This window comes from Periplaneta americana, chromosome 9 (assembly GCF_040183065.1).
Source record: "Periplaneta americana isolate PAMFEO1 chromosome 9, P.americana_PAMFEO1_priV1, whole genome shotgun sequence".
Taxonomy (NCBI): domain Eukaryota; kingdom Metazoa; phylum Arthropoda; class Insecta; order Blattodea; family Blattidae; genus Periplaneta; species Periplaneta americana.
In genome coordinates, this window is record NC_091125.1 from 38680117 (window position 1) to 38704931 (window position 24815).

At 34.4% G+C, this 24815-nt stretch overlaps 1 protein-coding gene across 2 annotated transcripts in view; it reads right to left on the reverse strand.

Annotated features, from left to right (window-relative positions):
• Positions 1-975: 975 nt before the first annotated feature.
• The window catches only part of LOC138705836 (lysine-specific histone demethylase 1A-like), a 66117-nt gene continuing 42277 nt past the window's right edge, over positions 976-24815 (reverse strand). The window contains exons 11-12 of one of the 2 annotated variants that reach the window (XM_069834510.1): positions 15136-15284; positions 976-1806 (exon numbers count right to left, since the gene is read on the reverse strand). In XM_069834510.1, coding sequence (XP_069690611.1) covers positions 1703-1806; positions 15136-15284 — 253 coding nt within the window. In that variant the 3' untranslated portion in view covers positions 976-1702. Of the gene's footprint in view, positions 1807-9220; positions 9423-15135; positions 15285-24815 lie in introns of those variants that run through there. The other variant, XM_069834511.1, reaches the window with a different exon arrangement.

Sequence of the window (24815 nt, forward strand, 5' to 3'; positions counted from 1 at the left end):
CTGTATATTAAAGAAGACTTCATTTACATATTCTCTGGTTCAAGTGAATTTAATAATTATTAATTTCATAAAAAAAAATACAATAATAAAATAATTTTTAAAGCAGGAAAGGAATGAATATAATGAAGTCCAACTTCTCACCGTTTTACTGCATGTGTACCTTATTTTAATAAGTGTTGGAACCACTCCTGAAGGACATTCTTTTACCATTAAAATGTGAAATTATTTCTTGAATTCACTCGTCTATACAGAAATTAAAGTTATGTAATGAAATGTAAAAATGAGAACAGTAATCAGTTCTCAGAAACGACATATATTTAATATTAATAAATAAGAAAAAGATTAAAAACTGAATTCATTAATGAAGAGATACTATAATATAAAAGGAGTGAACAACTGGATAGAAGGGATAACAATCTTCTACAAGTTATCAACTAACAGAAAGAAAGAATCTTTGGACTTGAATACTAAGCGGGTACAGACCAGAACGGAATGGAATTACGGAGGGGGCACTATGGCTCAGCACTGCGACCTGTTGAGATCTATTGCTCTACCCCTCTAGTGGCGCATTCCCAAATCCACACCGGCTGTTCACACTGGCTGTGTACCCAGGTTTCGAGCAGGCAACCCCACTCATCCCTAGGCCAGCACCCTCTGTGTGTCATCAGCGTTTGGGGAATGCTACAGAATGATAACGGAATGGAGAAATGGTGACAAAATGATGTAAATGCCTAATATGGAGAAAAACGGGAGAACCCCGAGAAAAAACCCAACTGTGACCTTGTCCGCCACAACTGTCACTATGGATTTTTCAAATGAAAAATCCCAGACCTCACCGGGACTCGAACCCAGGCCGCCTGTGTGACAGGCTGAAGGTCTGCATCTTTATCTTCATCATCATCATCAACGTCATCACCATCTTCACTGTCGTCGTCATTGAATTAATAATGGTAGAGAAGAATAAAAATAAAAAAATAATAGTGCAAAAGTATTATTTAATACGTAAAACATATTTCATGGAAGTAAAATAAGAACATATCCCTAGGCTCCGAAAGTTAAAATTGAGTTTGTTAAGAAACTCATAACATTTGAAATGACACAAATGTCTCTAGAGACTTTATAAGTATGTACAAATATGTAAATAAATAATACTAATACCTGTCAAAGCAAAGAAACCAATAAACTGATTTCAATCTGCAGTGCAGAAACGAAACAACTGATATTATACGTGCAAAAGAAACAAACTTACAATTTATCACTTAGCCTGTCTGATGATCATTGAAAAGCAGGATGCAGTTTCCACTGTAAAGATGAGTTCGTGGAAAGCCACCTGCTCTCCTGAGCAGTAAAATAAAATGGTTATAAGAGCTAAACAGTTTCTATTACAATACCATTCTCTTGCTTATTTCTTTATTCAGCCAGTTAAATAGAAGCCTATCCATGACCACGTTGTGATCTACCTTCAATGAAATGTTTTCAAGATAATGTAACGTTCAATAATTAATTATAACATAAATTTCCACTTCTTACACCTCACATCTTTTAAAATTTGTACATTAACTCAATACCATTTCAATACATTCACATTCCATTTTTCAAACATTCACTAAGGAAGATTTTTGCTCTTCCTTAGTACCTAATCAAGACAAAAATGTAATAAAACAAATCTAAGTTTCACATCATTATATTAATAGTAGTCTCCTCAAGTTTCATTGACTGTAAAAAATATGGGTTCTGAAAGCAGTAATATTAAAAGTGTTGCCTTTACCGTCATTAGAAGCTTAAAATGATGGTGTAATTCCGTATCTGGAAAAAAAAGGAAAACCGAAAACAAAATTCTGAATAACATTATTGTCATCAAGTAAAATATTACTTTTGACATAATGACATCATGAAACCACCACCCATTAAAATGCTCTCATGCATCATGTAGCATGTATTTCTGTACTGCAGTAGTTGAGGTACAAATTACATTAGTACAGATATTCCAAAAATATCGGCATGCTGAATGATCTTGTGTGACTGCAGTTAGGTAACCTAGAGAAATCAATGATGATAGTGATGATGGAAATCAAGACACTATAAAAATAGAAAGCTGAAGGAAAGTTGTCCTCACTTTTGGTTTGAAAGAGGGAAGAAATCTGTTTATTTTTTTCATTTTATCATATAACAATATACCGGTAATAGAAAGTACTGTGATGCTGAAAAATTCTACTTCAAGATTTTTATAGAATACAAATTTTCAGCATAACTGATTTCGAAAAATTGAGTTCTGGAATTCCATACTAATCCCAATAAAAATTACAATGTACAGTGTGACAGAATATAGGATTTATATTTGATAATGAAACACAAGTATTAAACTGAAAGAAATAAACTGCGTTGGAAGCAGCCCCAATGAAATTCATATACCTTCACTTGGTCCCAATATCTAATCAATAAAGCAGTATAAGAAAAATTAAATATAGGCCTGTACAAAATTGTGGATGGAACTAAAATTTACTAGAAAAAGAATATATTGAAAGAATGTAAAAGCAAATGAGCAATAAAATACAAATCTGCTGGGAACTTAAGCTCATCCAGGAAATGACAGAAAGATGTTCTTTAGAAGAGAGTTAATGGTATACTGTAGACTTAAAAAGTGGAAACTACAAGAAGAAGAAATTATTTGAAAGGAACAGAGGGTTTTAATAAAAATTCACTCATCCATATTAGTTGAAACCGTAGCTAATACTGCAAAAACTACATGTTCAACAATTTTTTTTATCACTGATGAACTATTAAGTCAGGCTATTTAAATTAACATGTTAAATCATGGTGTTATTATATTATCACCGCGCTCTCATGGTTAACATGTCGGCAGTCGACCTGGTTGGCAAGTTGGTATAGCACTGGCCTTCTACGCCCAAGGTTGCGGGTTCAATCCCGGGCCAGGTCAATGGCATTTAAGTGTGCTTAAATGCGACGGCTCATGTCAGTAGATATACTGGCATGTAAAAGAACTTCTGCAGGACAAAATTCCGGCACATCTGGCAACGCTGATATAACCTCTGCAGTTGCGAGCGTCGTTAAATAAAACATAACATTAACATGTCGGCATCATACAATAACGTGCGGTGTGCTTTTAAAACATAATTTTGCCGACCGATTGTTGCTCTGTAGGTTTCACTCTAAGCGTCACATTGTCACGTCTACTTCCTCGATAAGAATAAGCACTAATATGTTATATTGTTAAATGGCTACTATTATTATTATTATAATTATAATAATTATTATTATTATTTCATATACGAGTACGTTGACATTCTTAACTCTTAATAATAATTTTTAAACACATACCTTAATGTTCGTCCTCAGTACAAGACATTGCAACCTCGGTTTTAGTCCACGTGGATTAGACAAGTAAGTGTCATTTAATAATGGAAGTAGCTTATTGGTTGCAATATTGAAATTGAGGCGAGTGATTGGAGTGGCGACATAGGAAATTGAAAACAATAATACAATTAAATTTCAAAGACCTGCCGAATGTTATGCACGAGGCCGCTCAAAGACCTGTCGAATGTTAACCATGAAAGCGCGGCGATAATACCTGGTTGACTAGTTTCGATGTTATTTGCATCATCTTCTGAATTTTATCTTAAATGCTCTTTTACCAAAATTATTTTTTGACCCAAAAATAACTGAAAAATTTCTAGAATTCTGTTAAAATAATTTGCCGAAGTGTATGTAACATGACATATGGTACTTTAAATTACTTCAGATCTCGATGAAATAATACAAAGAATGAAGGATAAGTCTGTCACTATTTCATAACAATGTTCAGAAATGTTGTTTAATAAAACTGCAATAAGAAATAACACTTCATGGTCCTTCAGGTTTAATTATGGTGAGGTTACTTAACATTGTCATGTAAGATGTAGCAGCTTTGAATATAATTCACAAGCTCACATTAATTTCGTAGCACTCCCTTCTCCTTCCTGCTTTCACTTAATGTGTGCATTAAATCTAAAACCAAATCACTAAAACGTGGTCTTCATTTCATGTCCTTTAAATGCATGCTACTGCCCTTGGAAACCTCATAGGGTTTTGCTGCCTTACAAGACATTCATCTGCAGTTTCAATCGAAACATTGACATTCAGAAATATTAGTCCACAAAGCAAAGAACATGTGGGTTGAATATCTGGCCAATAATTTTGCATGACGCAAATCTTTCATACGGATTAAATATGTGAAGGAAACTATGCTAAACATTTTTAATATCCTTTGAAATCCATTTCTCTTGGCCAGATTTGATCTTGCAAATTTCATATTCAATACACCACTTTTTAAGATGACTAATGTGAGCATTAACGTATTATTTCTTTCTACATGTTGAACTTTGCAAATGTTGTTGTTAAACTCATTAATGATTTAATTTACTGCAATTCTATACGGATTTCTCCTTAATTTGCATATTAAGTTCATAAGTTATTATTCAGCTGGTTTATTGATTGGTTACATTTCTACTGCATCAAAATGAAATTGCATATATTTTGTATATATTTTTGAGTGAAAAATTTTCGGTTATATCATCGCAATAAAAAAATTGTATTCCAATTGATACCATCCCATTGGGAATCCTGGGAAACGAGAATGCAGATGCTTTAGCAAAAAAGGGCAGCACTGTTACTTACAGACCTGTTACTAAAGCTACGCATTACTCTGTGAAAAGATTTATTAAATCTACATACTTAGACTTCAACAAACAAAATTTGATAACACAATCTCAAGGGAAAAAATGGAACTCTCTGCATCATAATCCACAGTTGATTCCCGATTTACCACGAAAATCGTCTGTAGCTGCATTTAGATTGACAACAGGCCATGACTGTTTGGCCAAGCATCTGCATAGAATTGGAATATATCAGTCTCCTAACTGTCCACTGTGCAACTCAAATCAAGAAATGGATTCAGAACATCTCAAAATCTGTGCGTCAGTGACTAACCATGACAATATCTTTGAAAAATATTGGAGTGCAAGAGGTCAAATGACTTTATTGTCAAATGCCTGGCATTAGAAAACAACAACAACAACATATTTTGCATCACATCTAACCATCTCTCAAGTAGCCTACCGTAAAATCCTCTGAGATAACATTTATTCTCCTATCCTAGTATGCTTAAATTTCAGCATGTACACTGGCATTCAAAGGTACCTGACCTTCAATTTTCTGATTGTGTAAGCGAACTTTCTAACAACGGGAAAAGTCATAACCAAAGATATTATAAACTGACAAACATTGAAATAATTCTGCTAGTTCTCAATAGATGAACCTATTATTTGGACAGGTAAAAAAGTATTTGGGAAAATGTTGATGTCGATTAAGTATAAATTATTCTCATAATTGACATTATAGCAGTTTTGCACTAAATCTAGTGTTTTTTCACAATCATTAGAGGGGAATGAAATTTTGAATTTTATGATGCAGGTATATTTATGTACTGACTGTTCCCTTCGCCATCTATTCACAGAAGTAATAACTAAAGAAGCCACACTTACATGAACAAATTATCGAATATTCGATTAGTGGGGTCAGGCATCTTTGAACGTCAGTGTACCAAAGATCACAGTAGGAATGGCTATTTTGAATGAGTGTGTCGTACATATGGTGAGAGTCTGGCAGAGAAAACCAAGGTACTCTGTGAGGGAAGGGGACTTTTCCTATGGGACGTGATTAAATAAAGAGCATTTTTCTTAAATTTGCACTTAAATCAGTATTAGTTGGAGTGAACAAACCCAGGTGCCTAGTGTAAGAGATTGCTTGTGAAATTGCATTCATATATGGCATGTAAGGCACAAAATCCATTATTCTTGGGCCAAAAAGCAGTCTTCGGCTTCTCAATGTCAATCTGCAGATCTATAGGTGAAACTGCCCTCAACTTTTGTGGAGCGATCAATAGCATTAGACTAAAATAATTTATGATTGGAATTATTTTGTTGGATGATAACGTACATCCACATTTGCAATGAAGATCCACACGACACTTCAGTGAATGCTATAGTTTGAGAAGTTTTACTCAATCCAGTGAACAATTCTTAGTTACTATTGTATGACTTTAATGTTTTCGATCTTTCAAGAAACCTTAAGGAAGCAAATTCACTACAATTAAGGCAATTATGTATGTCATATGTAAATAATTCAGCAAACAGCCAGACTTTGACAGAAGGAAAACTGGACAACAAATGAACTACTACCTGAGCATAAACACATGTTTCTTTAGCTTCAAGCCATCATATCTGTATCAATTACATTGTATTATTTATGTTTACTGGTTAATTTTAATTTATTTTTAATTTTATTATGGCTTGTTAAAATCAATTTTTAATAGGAACGAACTGAAAAAAAAAAACAAACTAAACACATTTTTACACAATTTTCGCTTTAACAGAAGTTAACATTCTGAAGAGAGCATAAAAAATTTTCATTTTATCACACCTTATACTTTCATTGTTTCTGAGACATCTTATAGGATTTTCCAGCATTTCTTTTGCGATTAAATATCTATTATTCATTGTAAATCTCAGTCTTTTGTGTCTTGTGAAAGTAAAAAAATTCCTTTCAATAAGCAAAAGAAAAACTGACACTATGAGTCGCCTATTCATATCCAGTTGTCTTATTTTGCTAACAGAGCTCCTCCTTATACATAATAATATCTATTAGGATTTTCACAACATTCATTTAAAGTTGTGTCATTATTAGTTACCGGTATAGTATATTAATTCACACGACTAAACAAAATATTCACTAAAAACATTCATTACCTTAAAATAAATGTATAGTATGAGAGTTCTTAAATCTATACCAACATACAAACAGTTACTTTTAGAAATATAATAAATGGTGATCACTTTCACGTGTTAATATTGAACTAAGTTTATAAATACTTAGTTGACTAGTTTCAGTTTAGGAGGCATATTCAGAACTAGTGAGGTCCTTATGTCTTTCAGTTTCTTCATTTGGTTTGCTGGGAGGTGCGTTTGTGTTGTGTAGTGTGGAGTTACTTTTATATCAATTTTTAACCAAATACGAAAACTTTGTTAATTGTAAGTCATCAAATCACAATCTCGTATTTAACCTGATCTTTTATTTTTGCCATTGTTTTCATTTTCTGGATTTCATACATCATCTAAAAAAGTAACCTTTCTTATATTAAAAGTTCATGCATGGTAAGTCTGGAAAACTAATTAATTAGAAGCTTAATAATGTTAAAAAAGTGACAATTATTGCGTGTTTCTATGGAGATTCTTTATGTTTGACTATATTCAAAATAAAGAAATAATACATTTGTTTGCAATATTTTGTGATCTTTCATAATCCATTTTTGAAATTAACTCAATCATTTCTCAACATAAAGTGGCATCGCAACAGGACTAAATCCAAGTATGAAAAAAAAATTAAGAAAGAAAAATGTAGCAATTGCAACATTTATGCATGATAGCGTACAACATATTTCATAAACATGGAACACAATGGAAAGAAGAAACATTAAAATTATTCCGTAAGGTACAGTAAGCATTTTTTATTACTTTTACTTACATGTTCTACTTACTATTTATTATACGCTCAATAGTATGTGATTTCTATTTTATACATATTTTATTGTTATTTTGTATACCAAGATCATTAAGAATGATGAATACTATTCATGGCTGTTTCCTGTATTTCTTAAAATAATGTTTATGTGCCATGTTAGTTTTATGTTTTTATTTACATAAACAATGATGCACAATGGGGTCAACGAGAAAAATTATCTTCGTACACAATCCACGCTATATTCACATTGGTGTATAGTGATTTATTAGAGAATGTATTCAAGTCTAATTTAGAAACATGTTAAACGAATTATCCTTGCACCAAAATCGAATGCTCTCTGATCAAATGATCGTGTTTTAATTATTTGGCTACAATAGCTATTAAGAAATACGTTAAATGTTAAAGGAATTATCAAAATGTATGCTTCCTAGACCAAAATGATCCTACTTTACTTAAATACTATTGCAATTAATAAACATGTTAACCCATAAGTCGTCGCGCGGGTGTTGTGAATGCCCCAGTCAGATATTACGGAGCTCATAACTTCATATTTAGTAAGTCTGTACTTCTGAAACTTTCAATACCTTTATTGGAATTGGTAAGGCAACAATAACCGTAAACATTTTTGAAATCGTGTTGTGATTCCTTCATTATGCTCCTTGCGAGCCTGCCTCGACTTTTCTTTATTCTCTAGTTTCGCCCGCCAACAGCAAATCTTAGAGAGCAGATGGTCATCTCCCCCTGCCTTCCACCCTCGCCACCCTTGTTGAGTAAGGGGAGTACGGTTGGCCACCCAGTTAGTAGAAACACTTTACTCCCAATGACCGGCTACTTTGCCTTGCCGATATTGCATCACTCACCCTACCAGTGCAGCCCACCCAAGTAGTTCACTTTAGAATCCACAAGAGCGCAGGTGATACATGTATCATAAGTGGTGGAAATGCCTTCTCCCCATTGGTCTGTGCCAATGTACCGTCACTAGTCATGTGACGGGTGGGGGGGACAGCCTACCCAAGCCTATATAACCGTGTGTTTCATACGCTAGAACTCAGTGGACCTCTCACCCTCTCTTCCCACATTCACCCCGGCTTGCTCAACCCTAGTCCTTCCTTCAAACCCCCTTCAAAACCAACATTCTCCAATCTTCCCTCTTCTCTGTCTTCCTGTTAGTCTCCACATACAATCTATATGCCTTAATGTTGTCTATCATTTGGTATCTTCTTCTGCACAGAACTTCTTTCCATTCACCATTCCTTCCAGTGCATCCTTCAGTAGGCAGTTGCTTCTTAGCCAGTGATCCTGCCAATTTCTTTTTCTTCCTGATCAGTTTGAGCATTATTCTTTCTTCATCCACACTTTCTAGCACACGGACATTACAGTTGGTTTTCTCGACAAAAAATAGCTAATCTGAATACGCACGCAGGATGCAGGTGTACTAGTACTACCATCATGTTCTTGGCAAATGAAATGACAGACCTACTAGTACTACCACCAGGTTTAAAGCATCAACATACATCAGCAATCATTTTGAGATAATTATGTTGGCCAATTTCACCATCAATCTTCCTGTAAAGTTGAAACAAATAAGTCTCAAATTTAGATGCAATCAACAGAAGTGATCTCGTGAGGCATTGACATCACTTGCAGAAACTCTGAGCTGACATGAGGTAGTTTTCGGAATGAATACCTGGTACAATTGTTCCAGCAGAGGAATCCAAAAGGTGATTTCAAAAGAGGAGACATTCGTACTGGGTCAGATAGTCCAAAATGCATAAACTGGTCATTAGGTGTAGTCCTGGAAGTCTACCCAGAGAGAGATGGTGCTGCCAGAATAGCTTGATTGAAAACTGTTAACAGAGAGAAGATGAGTTCTTTCCAGATGTTCTACTCACTGGAAATGTCTTCATCGGATGTCATAGTGTAGTAGAAGGAGACAACTGTGTCACCTGTGGGGATGAACACGCCCAAGCAGAAAAATTTGCTACTTCATCTTTGGGCGAAAAATCATAGTATCAGAACATTTAAATCTATAGGACAGAATTTATTTTATTTATTGAGATTCGTATTAGTCATATGATGAATATGTGGCAACTTTATTGATGTACAATATGTCTTCATCTGCTCTCTAGTAGGCCTATAGGGTGAAGGTCATGAATTCCAATGTGACGAAAATCAGACAAATTTAAAATAACTAAGACAACACACAATAACCAAATAATGTACAAATGAAACTAGTGTCGATCAATAGAGCTAGGATGAAAGTTCAAATGCATGGTGGGGGGAAATTGGTCGAATGACTTCGAACATTTGGTGGAGGCCGTGAACAAATAGGTTAAAAATAGCATGCTTCTGCATGTCTGGGGCAGTCATAACTCAGCAAAGAAGAGTACTAGATAGACTGGACTTGCAACACACTATCTGTTTTGTCGAGTTCTGTAAGATTAGCAAGCAAAAATCTTCGGACACTGCTTAAAATTAGTGTAAAAGTGAAAAAAAATATCGAGCTTCATAGTGAATATTCACAATGTCCCATGTACCATTACATGTGCCGAAAATATAATAATCAGGGGAAAAAACGTATACAGAGTAAAAGAACATTAGATAAGAAAGAAAACAAGCAGCTACTCTCGGGGGTAGAGCAAACCAGGTTTTTGAAGCAGCATTGCAAAGATGCTGCATGTGATGTAAACATGGGCGCTATTTATAAGACTATTGTTTTGCCCTTTTGCATCGATATATTTCTGGTTGAAGATATTGCTTTGAGGTCTTTAATTTTGCATAGCAAAGAAGCAATGAGAAAAGATCTTCATAATATATCTAGAATTAAACAATTGTGTGATGGTGCTGCAGAGGATTGTTATTCGTAACACATGTTCAAACTTGATCCAGATAGAAACAATTCCAATAAACTGTAAATGAACTGAGACAAATGTAATAAATAACATAGGCCTAACCGGTGATTGATTTATGCTATTACTTCCGCATGCTTAGATCTAATTAGGTCTGATTTTGTACAGGAATCTCAGTTATTTCTCATACCATCGACCATTACTAGCAATATTTAATTAACAAGATTAACGAATTGTGGAAGACTGTGAAACCTTTACATTTCTTTAATTCCCATCAATTTTCACATATATTTAAACTTAGCAAATTTTGAGAATTCTAAATCTGAGATATCATTTATGTAATTCATTTATTACTTTACTTATTGAAACTATTATTACCTATAAGCACTCATTGAAATTTACTTTACAAAGTCTTTACAAATTCTTTGACATATGTTTTGTTTATAAAATTGATCGATACCTTGTAGAAAAAAATTGGAGTAGGCTGTGTTAGTGATATATCCACTGGACTTTATGTACGTGAATCCATGTTGGAGAATAAGGGGTTTGATGTAGAAGTTGGTTCTGAAATGAAAGACAAGTTAAGTATACTAGAATTTTATTTATTAAAGGACGGTGGTATGAGAAAAAACAAACATATGGTTTATTGCTCTGTAATTTAATTTAGTTTATTCGTATTATATTTTCTCACAATTTTCTTGAGATCTAACCACGTTCACTGGTTCGGTATGTATGTTTTCATCTATTGAATCGTATTCAGTGTCCACACCTATTCATTCACACATACCAGGATTTAACATGTAGAGATATTCAGTTGGGGTCGAGTTGTATCTCTTCGGCTTTCTTCCTCTCTCTATAAGCCCTGCATCGTTTGCTTTTGAGCTCCTCTTTCATCCGGTATGCGTTTCTTGTATTTCGACTTGGAATTTAGTAGCAAATATTTCGACATTTCAATTTTAGCTACTAATTTTTTTTTGGAATTCTTATTTTTAACTTTCCACTATTCACTTAGATGCTTCTGATTTAGCGTTTTCTGGTTAGATCTCGTTCAGACTCACATACTGTACTACCACGTTGCAGTCTGGAGATATACTGACTTGAAGAAGCAGGACTCTAGAGTGTAAGCAATAAAAATGACGGACGCTCCCCCCCCCCCCCCACTCCTTGCGCATGCATGTAACCTTGGAGTAGCTATTGTTAGGTGCTTCTATTCTCCGATTATAGAAGTCAGTTTTCACATTTTGGCTATAGGTTATACTTTTTGAGATATGAGCTAAAGTTCTGTCCTTTCTTTTTCCTAGAGGATACCGATTTTAAAGATGTATCCATGTCAAAATAAAGATTGTGGAAATTTTATGATATCTTTGCATTTCTGATTACTAAAGATTTCATGTATATTATTCAATTCTGAGAGTATATTGGCTAGTTCAGTCTTCTTGGCTGATGTTATACCGCCAGCATTCCATTGTAAGATGTAAAAAAGAAAAAAGAAAGAGAATTCAATATCCAATACAATGGCCAACACCTTCCTAGGACTTATGAATCCAAATATCTTGGAGTTATTTTCGATAATAAGTTAACATGGAGCAACCATTTGAAATACATTTCTGAAAAAGCTCGTAAAAGATTCTCCCTTCTAAAAAGACTAGCAGGAAAGAAATGGGGATGCTCTAGGAATACTTTGAACACTACATACAAAATGTTTATACAGCCAGTGCTGACATACTGCGGAGAAATTTTAATTACTTCACCTTTCGTAAACGACATAGAATATGTTCAAAACCAAGCTCTCAGACTCATTACTGGTGGAATCAAAACAACTCCAATCGATTCTATGAGATTCCTCACTAATATTAACAGCATCAAAATGACAATAGAAGAAAAAGTACTGATTCAATATGAAAAACTTATCAGATTACCAGGAAACAGTTGGCATTCATACAGTCCTCTCTGTAGATTGAAAACTCAAAAAAGTTTCATATCCATTGTTCAAGAATTAAAACAGAAAATCAATATCCCGAATTTAAAAGAAAACCTACAAATTAAACCAAATCCTTTAACTCTATTAAATATGGAATATAATCTAAATTTAACAGAAGAAATACTGAAATCAGAAGTAAACACTGAAATACTAAAACAATTGTCTTTAGAGACAATTAATATTAGATACCCTCCACAAAACTGGCTTCATTTATACACTGACGGATCCTTGATCTCCAGAGAACAAGGTTCCGGTGCAGGTGTTACGTGCTGTCTCTTCTCACTTTATAGATCTCTTGGGTATGGAACAACAAGTTTTGATGGAGAAATCATTGCAATAAGTGAAAGTCTCAGGAACCTTCTATGCCACATCAGTAAATTTAAAAATGCAGTTATATTGTCAGACTCCAAAGCAGCTATTCTATCAATAGTCTCTAAACACACACCTTCATCTCAAACAGCAGAAATAACTAAAATGCTCTCTCAATTAATATCACTCAATAAAAGAATTGTATTCCAATGGATACCATCCCATTGTGGAATCCTGGGAAATGAGAATGCGGATGCTTTAGCAAAGAAGGGCAGCACTGCTACTTACAGACCTGTTACTAAATCTACATATTACTCTGTGAAAAGATTTATTAAATCTACATACTTAGACTTCAACAAACAAAATTTGATAACACAATCCCATGGGAAAAAATGGAACTCTCTGCATCAAAATCCACAGTTAATTCCCGATTTACCACGAAAATCGTCTGTAGCTGCATTTAGATTGGCAACAGGCCATGATTGTTTGGCCAAACACCTGCATAGAATTGGAATATATCAGTCCCCTAACTGTCCATTGTGCAACTCAAACCAAGAAATGGATTCGGAACACCTCAAAATCTGTGCTTCAGTGGCTGGTCATGATAATATCTTTGAAAAATATTGGAGTGCAAGAGGTCAAATGACTTTATTGTCAAACGCCTGGCATTAGAAAACAACAAAACAACAACAACCTATTATTCAATTCTCTTTGTTTTCATTGAAACCACTGTAACTCCTAATACACATTAAAATTTACCGAAAGCAATTAATAAACCATTTAATATTTAGGTAGCCTCTTCACATACCATGAAGATACTTGGGAGGCATGGAAGTATAATCTCATGCTTTCTTGACCTCGGCACTAGAACAAGATGGTGTGGTCAGCACCACGCTCCGATAGTCTTTCACCCCGGGAAAGATCCAGTACTCAATTTTATAGGATTCTGAGTGAACCTCGGGGCTGTTCTGGGGAAGTTTGGCAACGAGAAAATCACATCATCATCAGGGATCGAACCCCGGATCTTTCAGTTCGCAGTCAGGATTTAACATTTCTTTCAATTAAATCGACATCCTGTACAAAACCAAAAGACTGCGAAAAAAAAAAATTAACAGAATGTTTACAGTCTTTAATTCTCACAGTTCTCTTGAAGATTCTTTAAAAATTGAGATAACTCTGTAAAATGTTATCTGATCCCATAGATAACCATGAACACAAAACGATTCTTTGCCAGTACCCTTGAATACACGTTCTACATAGCAGATATGTCTACAACATAGCCCAGCCACTTTTTTTATATCTAGAAAAATTGTAGTGGCACATGTAGAAAATGTAACCATCCGTAATATTGTATATTGAAGTACATTCCTTACCAGTGGTTTAATAATGTAAAAAAGTGACAATTGTGTGTTTCTATGGAGATAGTTTATGTATGGCAGTGTATTCAAAATAAAGTAATATAGCGTTGTAAGCAATACTATGCGATCTTTCATAATCCATTTTAAATTGACCTGAATAATTTCTCAACATAAATTACATGTTTCAGAGTACTGTATGAAAAATGTTTTCAACTACATCAGGTAACATGTCATTCTTCACAGTAATGTTCCAGTTAATGGTCTAGACAGGTAAAGAGCATTCAATAATATCATCGTAATCATCATCTTCAATCAAGTTCGTTCATTTTGACGAATAAATTAATGTCATCTGTTCTGCTATAGGTAAATATCTAGTGCATAATTATCCAAAGAAACCAATTCCAGAATGGATGATCAACATATCAAAATACAAAGAATTGTAATTATATTAAATAACTTAATTTACCACGTAGTGAAAATCATACTTCTCAACAACGTTATAAATAATATAATAATTGTCCTTTGTTAAATCTTAACTATTCTGCACACAGTGAAATAAAATTCCAATACTTTCACTCTTATATAAATTCATATGATTTTATTAAAATTTTAAGTGAAAATCTAATAAAAAAAAAAAAAACTCCTATGCTACAATGTCGAATTCACTTTAGCTTGTACCTCATTCAGACATGAATTTAATTGCGAAGTGATGCTCTAGAGAAAATGACGAGATGATTAAGGGCATCTATTAAAGAAAGGGAGAATAAGTGATTATGGGATATTCTAAAGAACTCTAAGAAGAAAAATAAAAAACTGGGTAGTCAGCATCAGCAATAGAACTCTATGTAGATAGTACTCTATCTAATATAATTCACTATTTATTGTCAACATCTTTTTAATCCATTTCATTAATATTCACTAAGTGGATTTAAAATAAAGTAAAAATAAGTGAGGAAAGAGAAAAATAGGAGAGACTATTTTACGAAAGTTATTAAAAATCTTTTACAAGCAAATGCAACTCATGCACATAAGTAATTAACATTATCATCTGTAGCTATCCTACCTGTTAGATGACTTCCTGTAAACTCGAAGTCGTCGTCCTGGTCCCAGTGCTTCAGAGAAAGGTTGGTGAGTGGTGTAGCATTTGCGAACTCCAAGTTCGCAAAATGCCAATCCAAGATCTGTCGATCCCGCGATGACAAATAAACGTCACTGCAAATAAATTAGTTTAAACTATTGTCTTACCGAGGAATCCTGGATTCACTTATATGCAAAGAGGCTAACAAAATCATGAATAAGGACAATCTAGCAACCTGTGAAAATTTAACAAGTTGTAGGAAAGATCTGTGATCTTTTTATTTTTGATGTCAGAAGGCAAATGGCTTATAAACTACATGCTGATGATATTCGAAAACAATGGGAATTAAATTTCGTACACTTAATGAATTCATAGTATCAGAACAATTCTGATTAAATATTGTTAAAAATGTAATGTCTACTACTTGTAGATTTCTTTTGTTACTTTCAGTCAGTGACCAAGTTTCAGAATAGTAAGTTAAAATTGCGAATGTCAACTGTTTTATTTAATTTTAACTTGGTTATTTTTATTGCATTTTTTATATCACTGAATTCTGCCACATACCTGTATTTTTTTCATTACCAGTACATTGTTATCTTCATATTTTTCTTAGAATTTATTTTGCAACTAAGATAACTGATGCTATTGACCTACTTCATTATTCTGGAATCTATTGTACTTCTTCATCTCTTATGACGAGTGCCTAGAAATGTCACTGTATTAATCATATTTCGAGACAATTTTAGCTATACTTTATTTCCAAACATGTATGTGCTGCTTTATGTAGTTGGTCGCCAAAAAAACTTAATCATCAGCAAACAACTGATAATTCACACTATATTGTTAATAATAAAACCATCTACATCAATCAACGAATTAATCTAAATCAGTGGTGGGCAAAATGAACGCAACTCACAAGACAGGATTTAAATGGCAACTATATACTGTGGAAGAGGTTGCACTCTACAGTGCAGTGACGGATTTACAGACAGTTGCTGCCGTACACTCCTACCTACCACATGTAATTAGAAGAGTTCATTCACGTGTTATGTAATTAATCATTTTTCAAAGCAATTTCTTGGGATTTATATCTGTGCATGCTATTTTCAATTGCACAAGGAGATGAGTATCGCTCAAGCGGGATCTGTGGCTGGATTTTATAAATTTCATTTTAGAAAACAGCTATTCGCACTGATAGGTTGATGAATACATACTCATTATTTTTTAAGCAAATTGTCTGAGCAATGGATATATAGTACTGGACATCTTTTCAAAAATGTTAACCCCCAGCAGATCTCACATTCTGCTTTCAATACGCTATCATTCTGCAAACCTCTAACTGCAATGAAATTAGGTTGTTGTTATTATAACAATAATATATATATATATATATATATATATATATACATCTTGATTACACAACACAATTTAACACAAGAAAGTTCTTATCATACATATTCCGATAAAATATATAAAAGAATCTACTTTTCCGTCATGAAATCATATATTATTTTATTATTTCTCGCAGATTGAAGAAACGCTGAAGCATTTTGCCTCGACTTAGTCACCTAACCTCTGCATAATATATAAGGTCTTCATTATCTTCAGAAATATCTTTCAGAAAGTTTTTAAAATGATGATGCTTTAATGAATTTCATTTTATCTTATTCACTGTACTTATCACAGTATCCATAATATGCTTCATATCAATAGTTTTTGCACATAAGGCTTCCTGGTGTATAATACAATGAAATGTGATTAGTTGCTCATGACATCCAATTTTTTAGAAATGACATCAATCTGCCGACAAACCGCTTTTTTTCTCCCAATCATAGTATGTGCACCATCAGTAGCAATCGACATGAGTTTATGCCATTGTAATTTTTTTGACTGAATGGATAAGTGAAGAACATTAAAATATTCTCACCTGTTGTTTTTTCTTTTAAAGGTATTAGATCTAATAAAAACTCATGTGTGGAAATTTCTTCATCTACACCGTGAATGAATATTGCTAATTGAGGAACGTCATAGATATCAGTGCTTTCGTCCAAGGCCAGGGAGAATGCAACAAATTTCTGACATGTTGCTTGAACTTTTTTTTTCAAGATGAACAGCAATATTTTCGATTTTTCTTGCAACAGAACACCTCGACAGTCTGATGTTTTGAAATTCTTCTTTATATTCCGGGAACACTACTTCTGCTACTTTGATCATGCAATTCTTTAGCAATTCCCTGTCGCTAAAAGGTTTTAATACACAAACTAATTCCCAAGTAACGATGTAACTGGCAGTACATAATTTGTGCTTTTGGTTGGTTTGTTCTTCTGAACTTCTAATGACGTTTGCTTTTAGTTCTTTTAGCTGGTTAGCATGTTCCACACCTTTAAACATAGCATACAGTTTCATGTCAGTACTTCGAATATACACAAATATAGGCCTAATGTACAGTGCAGTAGAGTACAGAAGGCCTACGTGAATATTTGAAATGAGAACCTGTATCAAAGCATTTGTTTTTTAATAAATGTCAGAACTATGTTGTAACAACATTACCATTAATGCTAAGAAATGAAAACATAACATACCTTCGATTGTCCTGTGCTCATGGTGTTGTTTGAAATAATGCCTTTTTATACATGAGGCATCTAGAATCAAAATCCTTCAAGTCCATAAAACAAAATTTGTGGGAAAATGGAAAAAACTGTTTCCATATCAATAAACATTCTTGGTATATATACATCAGGGGCGTATTTTGCGGGCTACCGGCGGTAGCCCAAGGAAATTACAAAAGAAAAAGTTTATAACATAACATAATGTAATAATTTTGTATTATTAGTTTTACCATAGTAATTAAAATTAAAGTAATTGTTAGATATATTTTGTGTAATAATAGGGTCAGCGGTAGCCCAAACCCTTTAACCAGTATACGCCACTGATATACATTGCTTTTATCAAGTATTTTATTATCATTAGATACATTCAAACAAATTACAGGATTGCCCCTTCATGGAAACTAACAAATTCGTGAGGTTAAATTAGCACCTAACTGACTTTGAAACTGAAAAGTGTATTTGGAGGCTTTTGAAAGTAAGAGAATTAGTTCTAAGCATAAAAATGAGTCAAAGAGGAAAACATTTTAACTTAAACCTTTTATGTAGGCAATGAAAACCAGACATGAAGTAGGATTATGCACATGCTTTAAACATAACAACAGCAGTATAAATTTGAATATACGTTACACTTCTTAAGTTCATACAAATTTTACACAATATTGTCACATTCCTCTTCTTCCAGATTAACAGTTTCTTCTTCTTCTTCTTCTTCTTCTTGTTCTTCTTCTTCTTCACGTTCAATGGTATTTCTTGAATTTATAATCTCCACAAAAAATTTCAATGCTCTTGCCAATCAGGCCCAAAGTGCTTCTCCAAAAGTTTGGTCACGTCTTTTACCTTAAGTGAGTTCAAAGGCACTCCAAGGCTTAGAATATCAGGATCAGTCATTTTGAAATTCTATTGTTTTTTCTTGTCACTACCTTTGCAACAACGGTGTCAGTTCTATAGTTAAACTCATCTTGCACTCTTACCTGTTCTTTCAATGCAAAGCGTCTTAAAATAAATCTTTTACAGGGACTGAACTTAAAATGGCAGGAGATCTTAAAATTATGTCTGCCTCTTTCTTCCAGTCTTGAAGAGGTACATCTTCACTTCCAAGATTAAAGACTGTTCCATGTTTGCCAATAATATCTTTATATTCTTGAGGATCTACAATCACTTCCTTATTTCTTTTTCGATTACTCCAAATTTGCGATCGGGAGGAAGAAATGAATGCCCAACCACAGGAAATGTAATTTACACTTTTTTAATAGTTAGAGGTGCTTCGGTGAGTAGCCATTTAGAGCACATTCCAATCATTGCTGTATTTTTACTTTGTGCAGTAATAAAATTTTCTTATTGCTGTTTATCTGATGAAGAGTAGAAAACGGAATGGAACTTCTTTATGTCCAACAAACTTAAACTGTTGGATTTCCATTTACTGCCAACAGCATGATTACAAGCTGGTATAGCAGGAGGGCCACAAGAGGAGTACCGACAAAATTATGTAATTAATGATTAATTGTTAAGAATAGGCGTACAGTATGTTATAATAATTTAATACTATACATAATATTTATATTCATCATATTATGTTTTCTATGTAATGAAAATATAACTTCAACCACACATACCTTTCTTTCCTTTTCATTTCTTTTTTTCCATTTCTCCCTATTTAGTGTTTTTACACGAGTTTTTCTTTGTGAGCATTTTTGTAACTCACTGCTCACTCTATCCACCATTTCACTGAATATTATTAGAATAGAAATTAAACTTAATAAGGTTTAACAAGAGCTTAACCACACAAACAATAAATCAACATCGCACAGCTGAGGAATGCTGGGTAAAGCAGTCCCACAACCTGATTGGCAGAAAGGGACTTGGAGGTTTTTGAAACTAACAATGGCCGAAATTCAGTTGGATCTAGTGGATATTGAAACTAACCCTAACTTTTGTCCAGCATTTTCAGAGGAATTCAGCGGATATTGCAAAAAAATAACGCCAGTATCGGATTGGCCATGCAAAGATACACATAAAAATAACTTTATCTCATTTTTTTTTCTTCGATGGACTTGGTGGGTTTTGATTCTAGACGCCTCACATGTACCCTCATAACATGAAACCCCTGCATAACTTTAGAACAGAGTAGACAACTTGAATGATCTCCCATAGAAATAACAAAATATTTATGTTCCCAATCTTTTCGGAAATGCCACTTATATCCTCTCGATTCAGATGCTTCTGCAAAAGATTTGTATCACTAATGAAGCTCCGAAGTACAGTAATCCAGTATAATCCGCCACGTACACGCACAGTATTTTCGTGGGGTGGAGGAAGGGGAAGATAGGGGACAAGGTTGATGCTTCACTGAGGTCTGACGTCACTGTGGCAATGCCACAGGAATGCCCGCCACTGATCTACATTCATGTTAAAAGACATGAAATAAGGTGGGCATCATTGTCATAGTGGTCTATTAATTTTAGCTAAAGGGTCAATCCATGGAATATAGGACATTGACGCAGAAAAATAAAATTTGGTTCTGATCTATGTATCAGATCTTATTTGAAAGTTTATTGTGTCTAGTTTAGTAATTTAGCACTGAAAGTGAATCACTTTCCTTTATTTAGTCCAAAACACACGTCAGACCTAACATTGTGCACTTAATTTGTAATATGGTTGAAACAGAGCAATTTGGCAATCCTATATTTAACTGAAGCTGAACACCCACATGGTGGTTTTTGAGGACAGTCTTTGTTATGTCTAGTTAATGTTCAAGTGGTGGTTGAGTAGAGTCGATTATACTGAATCATATTTTCAGGTAAGTCAAGCAAATGTAAACAATCTGTCACACCCATAACCAGAAAATGCTTTTCTTCATGATAATTCAATAATACATGCTTTTTCACACTTATTATTGTAGTTGCAAAATCAGTCCAACACCACTAGTATATTCTGCTATTAATATAATTTGGAAACCTTATTGTTTGATTAATTTTAAAGGTTACGGGTGTGACATCTTTATCATGAAATTTCAACTTTGTAATAAACTCTCAGTACCTTTATCCATAATAGACTTAGATATATTGTGCGACCTAAAGTAAAACAATACTGATTTTAGGTTAGATAATCATATATATTATTTTAATGTACCGTAGTACATATGATATTTCCATGCAGATATTCTGCGTCATCATACGATGAAAGAGTAATGGAACGGAGAAAAATTCTCTCCGGCGCCGGGATTTGAACCGGGTTTTCAGCTCTACGTGCTGATGCTTTATCCACTAAGCCACACCAGATACCACCCCGGCATCAGACAGAATCGTCTCTGATTAAGTTCCAACTCTTGGGTTCCCTCTAGTGGCCGCCTTCTGCACTACGTCATAGATGTCTATGAACATAGGACCGAAGTCCACACATGTGCTGAGGTGCACTCGTTATAAGTGACTAGTTGGCCGGGATCTGACGGAATAAGCGCCGTCTTAAATCACGACGTGATTTACGCATATCATATATATTATTTTAATGTACCGAAGTACATATGATATTTCCATGCAGATATTCTGCGTCATCATACGATGAAAGAGTAATGGAACGGAGAAAAATTCTCTCCGGCGCCGGGATTTGAACGAGACGATTCTGTCCGACGCCGGGGTGGTATCCGGTATGGCTTAGTGGATAAAGCATCAGCACGTAGAGCTGAAAACCCGGGTTCAAATCCCGGCGCCAGAGAGAATTTTTCTCCGTTCCATTACTCTTTCATCGTATGATGACGCAGAATATCTGCATGGAAATATCATATGTACTTCGGTACATTAAAATAATATATATGATATGCGTAAATCACGTCGTGATTTAAGATGGCGCTTATTCCGTCGGATCCTGGCCAACTAGTCACTCATAACGAGTGCACCTCAGCACATGTGTGGACTTCAGTCCTATGTTCATAGACATCTATGACGTAGTGCAGAGGGCGGCCACTAGAGGGAACCCAAGAGTTGGAACTTAATCAGAGACGATTCTGTCCGACGCCGGGGTGGTATCCGGTGTGGCTTAGTGGATAAAGCATCAGCACGTAGAGCTGAAAACCCGGGTTCAAATCCCGGCGCCAGAGAGAATTTTTCTCCGTTCCATTACTCTTTCATCGTTAGATAATCATGCCTATGACATCAACAGGAAAGTTTCAAGGCACCATGGCAAGTTGAAAGAAGACCCGGAAAAATATCAACCATATCTAGAAAGAAAGACAAGATAAGAAACGAAGGTGTAATCGGATCAACTGATCTAAACTGTAGCCAAACAAAACAACATTTGGAAGTGAGAAATGTGTGCATGTAAGTTAACTGCGGAGATTTAGATGATTCAAGCAGAAAAAGGGAGAGGTACAGGACTGAGATTGTCAGCTCTGATAATGAACTTCTTCAGTTTAAATATCTAAAGAAACAGGGCAAAGTGTGGGTGTACTTTGAAGAAATGTCATGGGAATCCAGAAAGCAGAACTCCCAAAATAAATCACATGAGTAGAAATCACATGAGTTTCAAATAGTCTAATTTTCAGAAATGAAGAGTTCATTTATAATACTCTGTAATCACTTTATGTTGTTTATCTGTTATTAGTCTGTATGTATTATTGTATAGTCAATAGAAATAGTAAAACTGAATGCAGTCAAAATGTATCAATTTATTATTGCACAGGTCACACCCATAACCATCTGTCTGTAATCTGACCTTGTTGCATTAAAACTGGGGATCATTTTCAGAACAAATTCTGCAATTATATGAGTTAACTCTACTACTAAATTTTGCTTCGTCTGTCCAGAAAACTTTATCCAGCCAGTGATTATTAAATTGAATCTCTGCTAGCATAACTAAAGCAAAACCACATCTTTTCTGCTTTTTACTGTGCAAACAATAGTTTGAGTTTATATGGGTACAGACTAAGATATTTTCTTAGAATTCTCCAAACTGTGCTATAACTCATTTGAAGATGCCTCTATACCTGACTAATACTACTGATTCCATAATAATTGTTTCTATCTATTTCATTATTTGATTTGATTACGTCTGTTCTTCCATATTTCTTTCTTTAGGACAGAACCAGTTTCTCAAAATTCCTGATTAAACCCTCTTAATTGTGAATGGAAAATGGGCTTTCTCTTACATTGTTACATGTTATAAATTTTCTTACACCTCGAGAAAGACATCTATTGCTTTCATAATAGCAATGAACCAGCTGTATCCTAACATTTAATGATAGGCCATGGCTTGAAACTTATTTCTTGTAGCAGTACTAATAAAATCTCTTCAGACCTAACTTACTTACAAATAGCTTTTAGAGAACTGGAGGTTCATTGCCACCTCCACATAAGCCCACCATCGGTCCCTATCCTGAGCAAGGTTAATCCAGCCCCTACCATCATATTCCAACTCCTTTAAATCTATTTTAATATTATCGTCCCAGCTCTGTCTCGGCCTCTCCAAAAGTCTTTTTCCCTCTGGTCTCCCATCTAACACACTATATAGATTTCTGGATTCACCCATATGTGCTACATGTCTTGCCCATCTCAAACGCCTCAATTTAATGTTCCTACTTATGTTAGGTGAAGAATATAATGCATGCAGTTCTGTGTTGTGTAACTTCCTCCATCTCCTGTAACTTCATCCCTCTTAGACCCAAATATTTTCCTAAGCACCTTATTCTCAAACACCCATAACATCTGTTCCTCTCTCAGAGTGAGAGTCTAAGTTTCACAACCATACAGAACAACCGGTAATATAATTGTTTTATAAATTCTAACTTTCAACTATTTTGAGAGCAGATTAGATGACAAAAGCATCTCAACTGAATAACAGCAAGCATTTCCCATATTTATTCTGCGTTTAATTTCCTCTTGAGTGTCATTTATAATTGTGATACTGTTTCTCCAAGGTATTTGAATTTTTTCACCTTTTCAAGGATAAATTTACAATTTTTATATTTCCATTTCGTATTATGTTCTGGTCACGAGACATAATCATATCATGTACTTTGTTTTTTCGGGATACTCTTCAGACTTAACAACCTCTAGTAGAACGTTGCTCCAATTTTATTTTCTATATGGCTATATGCAACTGTTTCTGCTCAAGCAGAATGGCGTAGTAGCTTATGCTTTGAAATTTCTGAGCCAGAATACATACAGCACTGGTAATATATGAAAGTTTTCACTTTAGTCAAACTTGTCTGGTTCAGAAGCAGAGACATACTGCCCCTCTGCACAACGTTGCACACTCTAGCTCTGGCCATAGATAACTCTCTCGTCAGAAGAGGAAACATTCCTGCATATCAACATTTAGATGGAATCTCAAGTTGCAACCATAATAAACAACAGTGTTGCCATTAGAAATTTATCTTAATCCACACAGAGTTCCGCGAGAGAGTAATATTTAACATGTTATCTTCTTTTTCATATGTTCTAGATATGAAGAAATTTTAGTGAAAATATATTGTTATTGTTCAATTGGCAACGAATCCATTAGTCCTCTTGCACTCCAGTATTTTTGAGGTATAGAATCTTCCTTCTGTAGGGTTCTGCTTCTTTCTAGTGAAAATATTGTTACTTTAATAATACTTATACTTCCAATTGAGTTTCTGCCTGATATGTACGTACGTCTGTTATCAGGCAGTCCATCTCACTTAATGATATGTGTCAGAGAAAGGACTATTGTTTGTAGGTATACATCTGAAGTCTGATTAGTGTTGTATGTTACTCGTCAGCGATGCATGCAATGGAGAGGAAAAAGAACTGGCCATCCTACCCTATTATCCCCAGGCTTAGTTGCCTCATGTGTGATGCGTTATTTGTATCACTTCTGAGGTTCAAACCTGTCTTCAGATGGTTGACTGAACAACATTAACACTTTTAAAAAAATGTTAACAAAAGATATTTTTTCATACCCCATTTCGTCTGAATAATGGAAATGAAAAACAGTCAGTTTTTCTGATTACTTCTGAAACATATCACAGAGAATGTTCCCTTTTATAATGTGTCAGGAAGAAAAAGAAATAATCTCTTATATACTAAAAAAAGACCAGCCTCA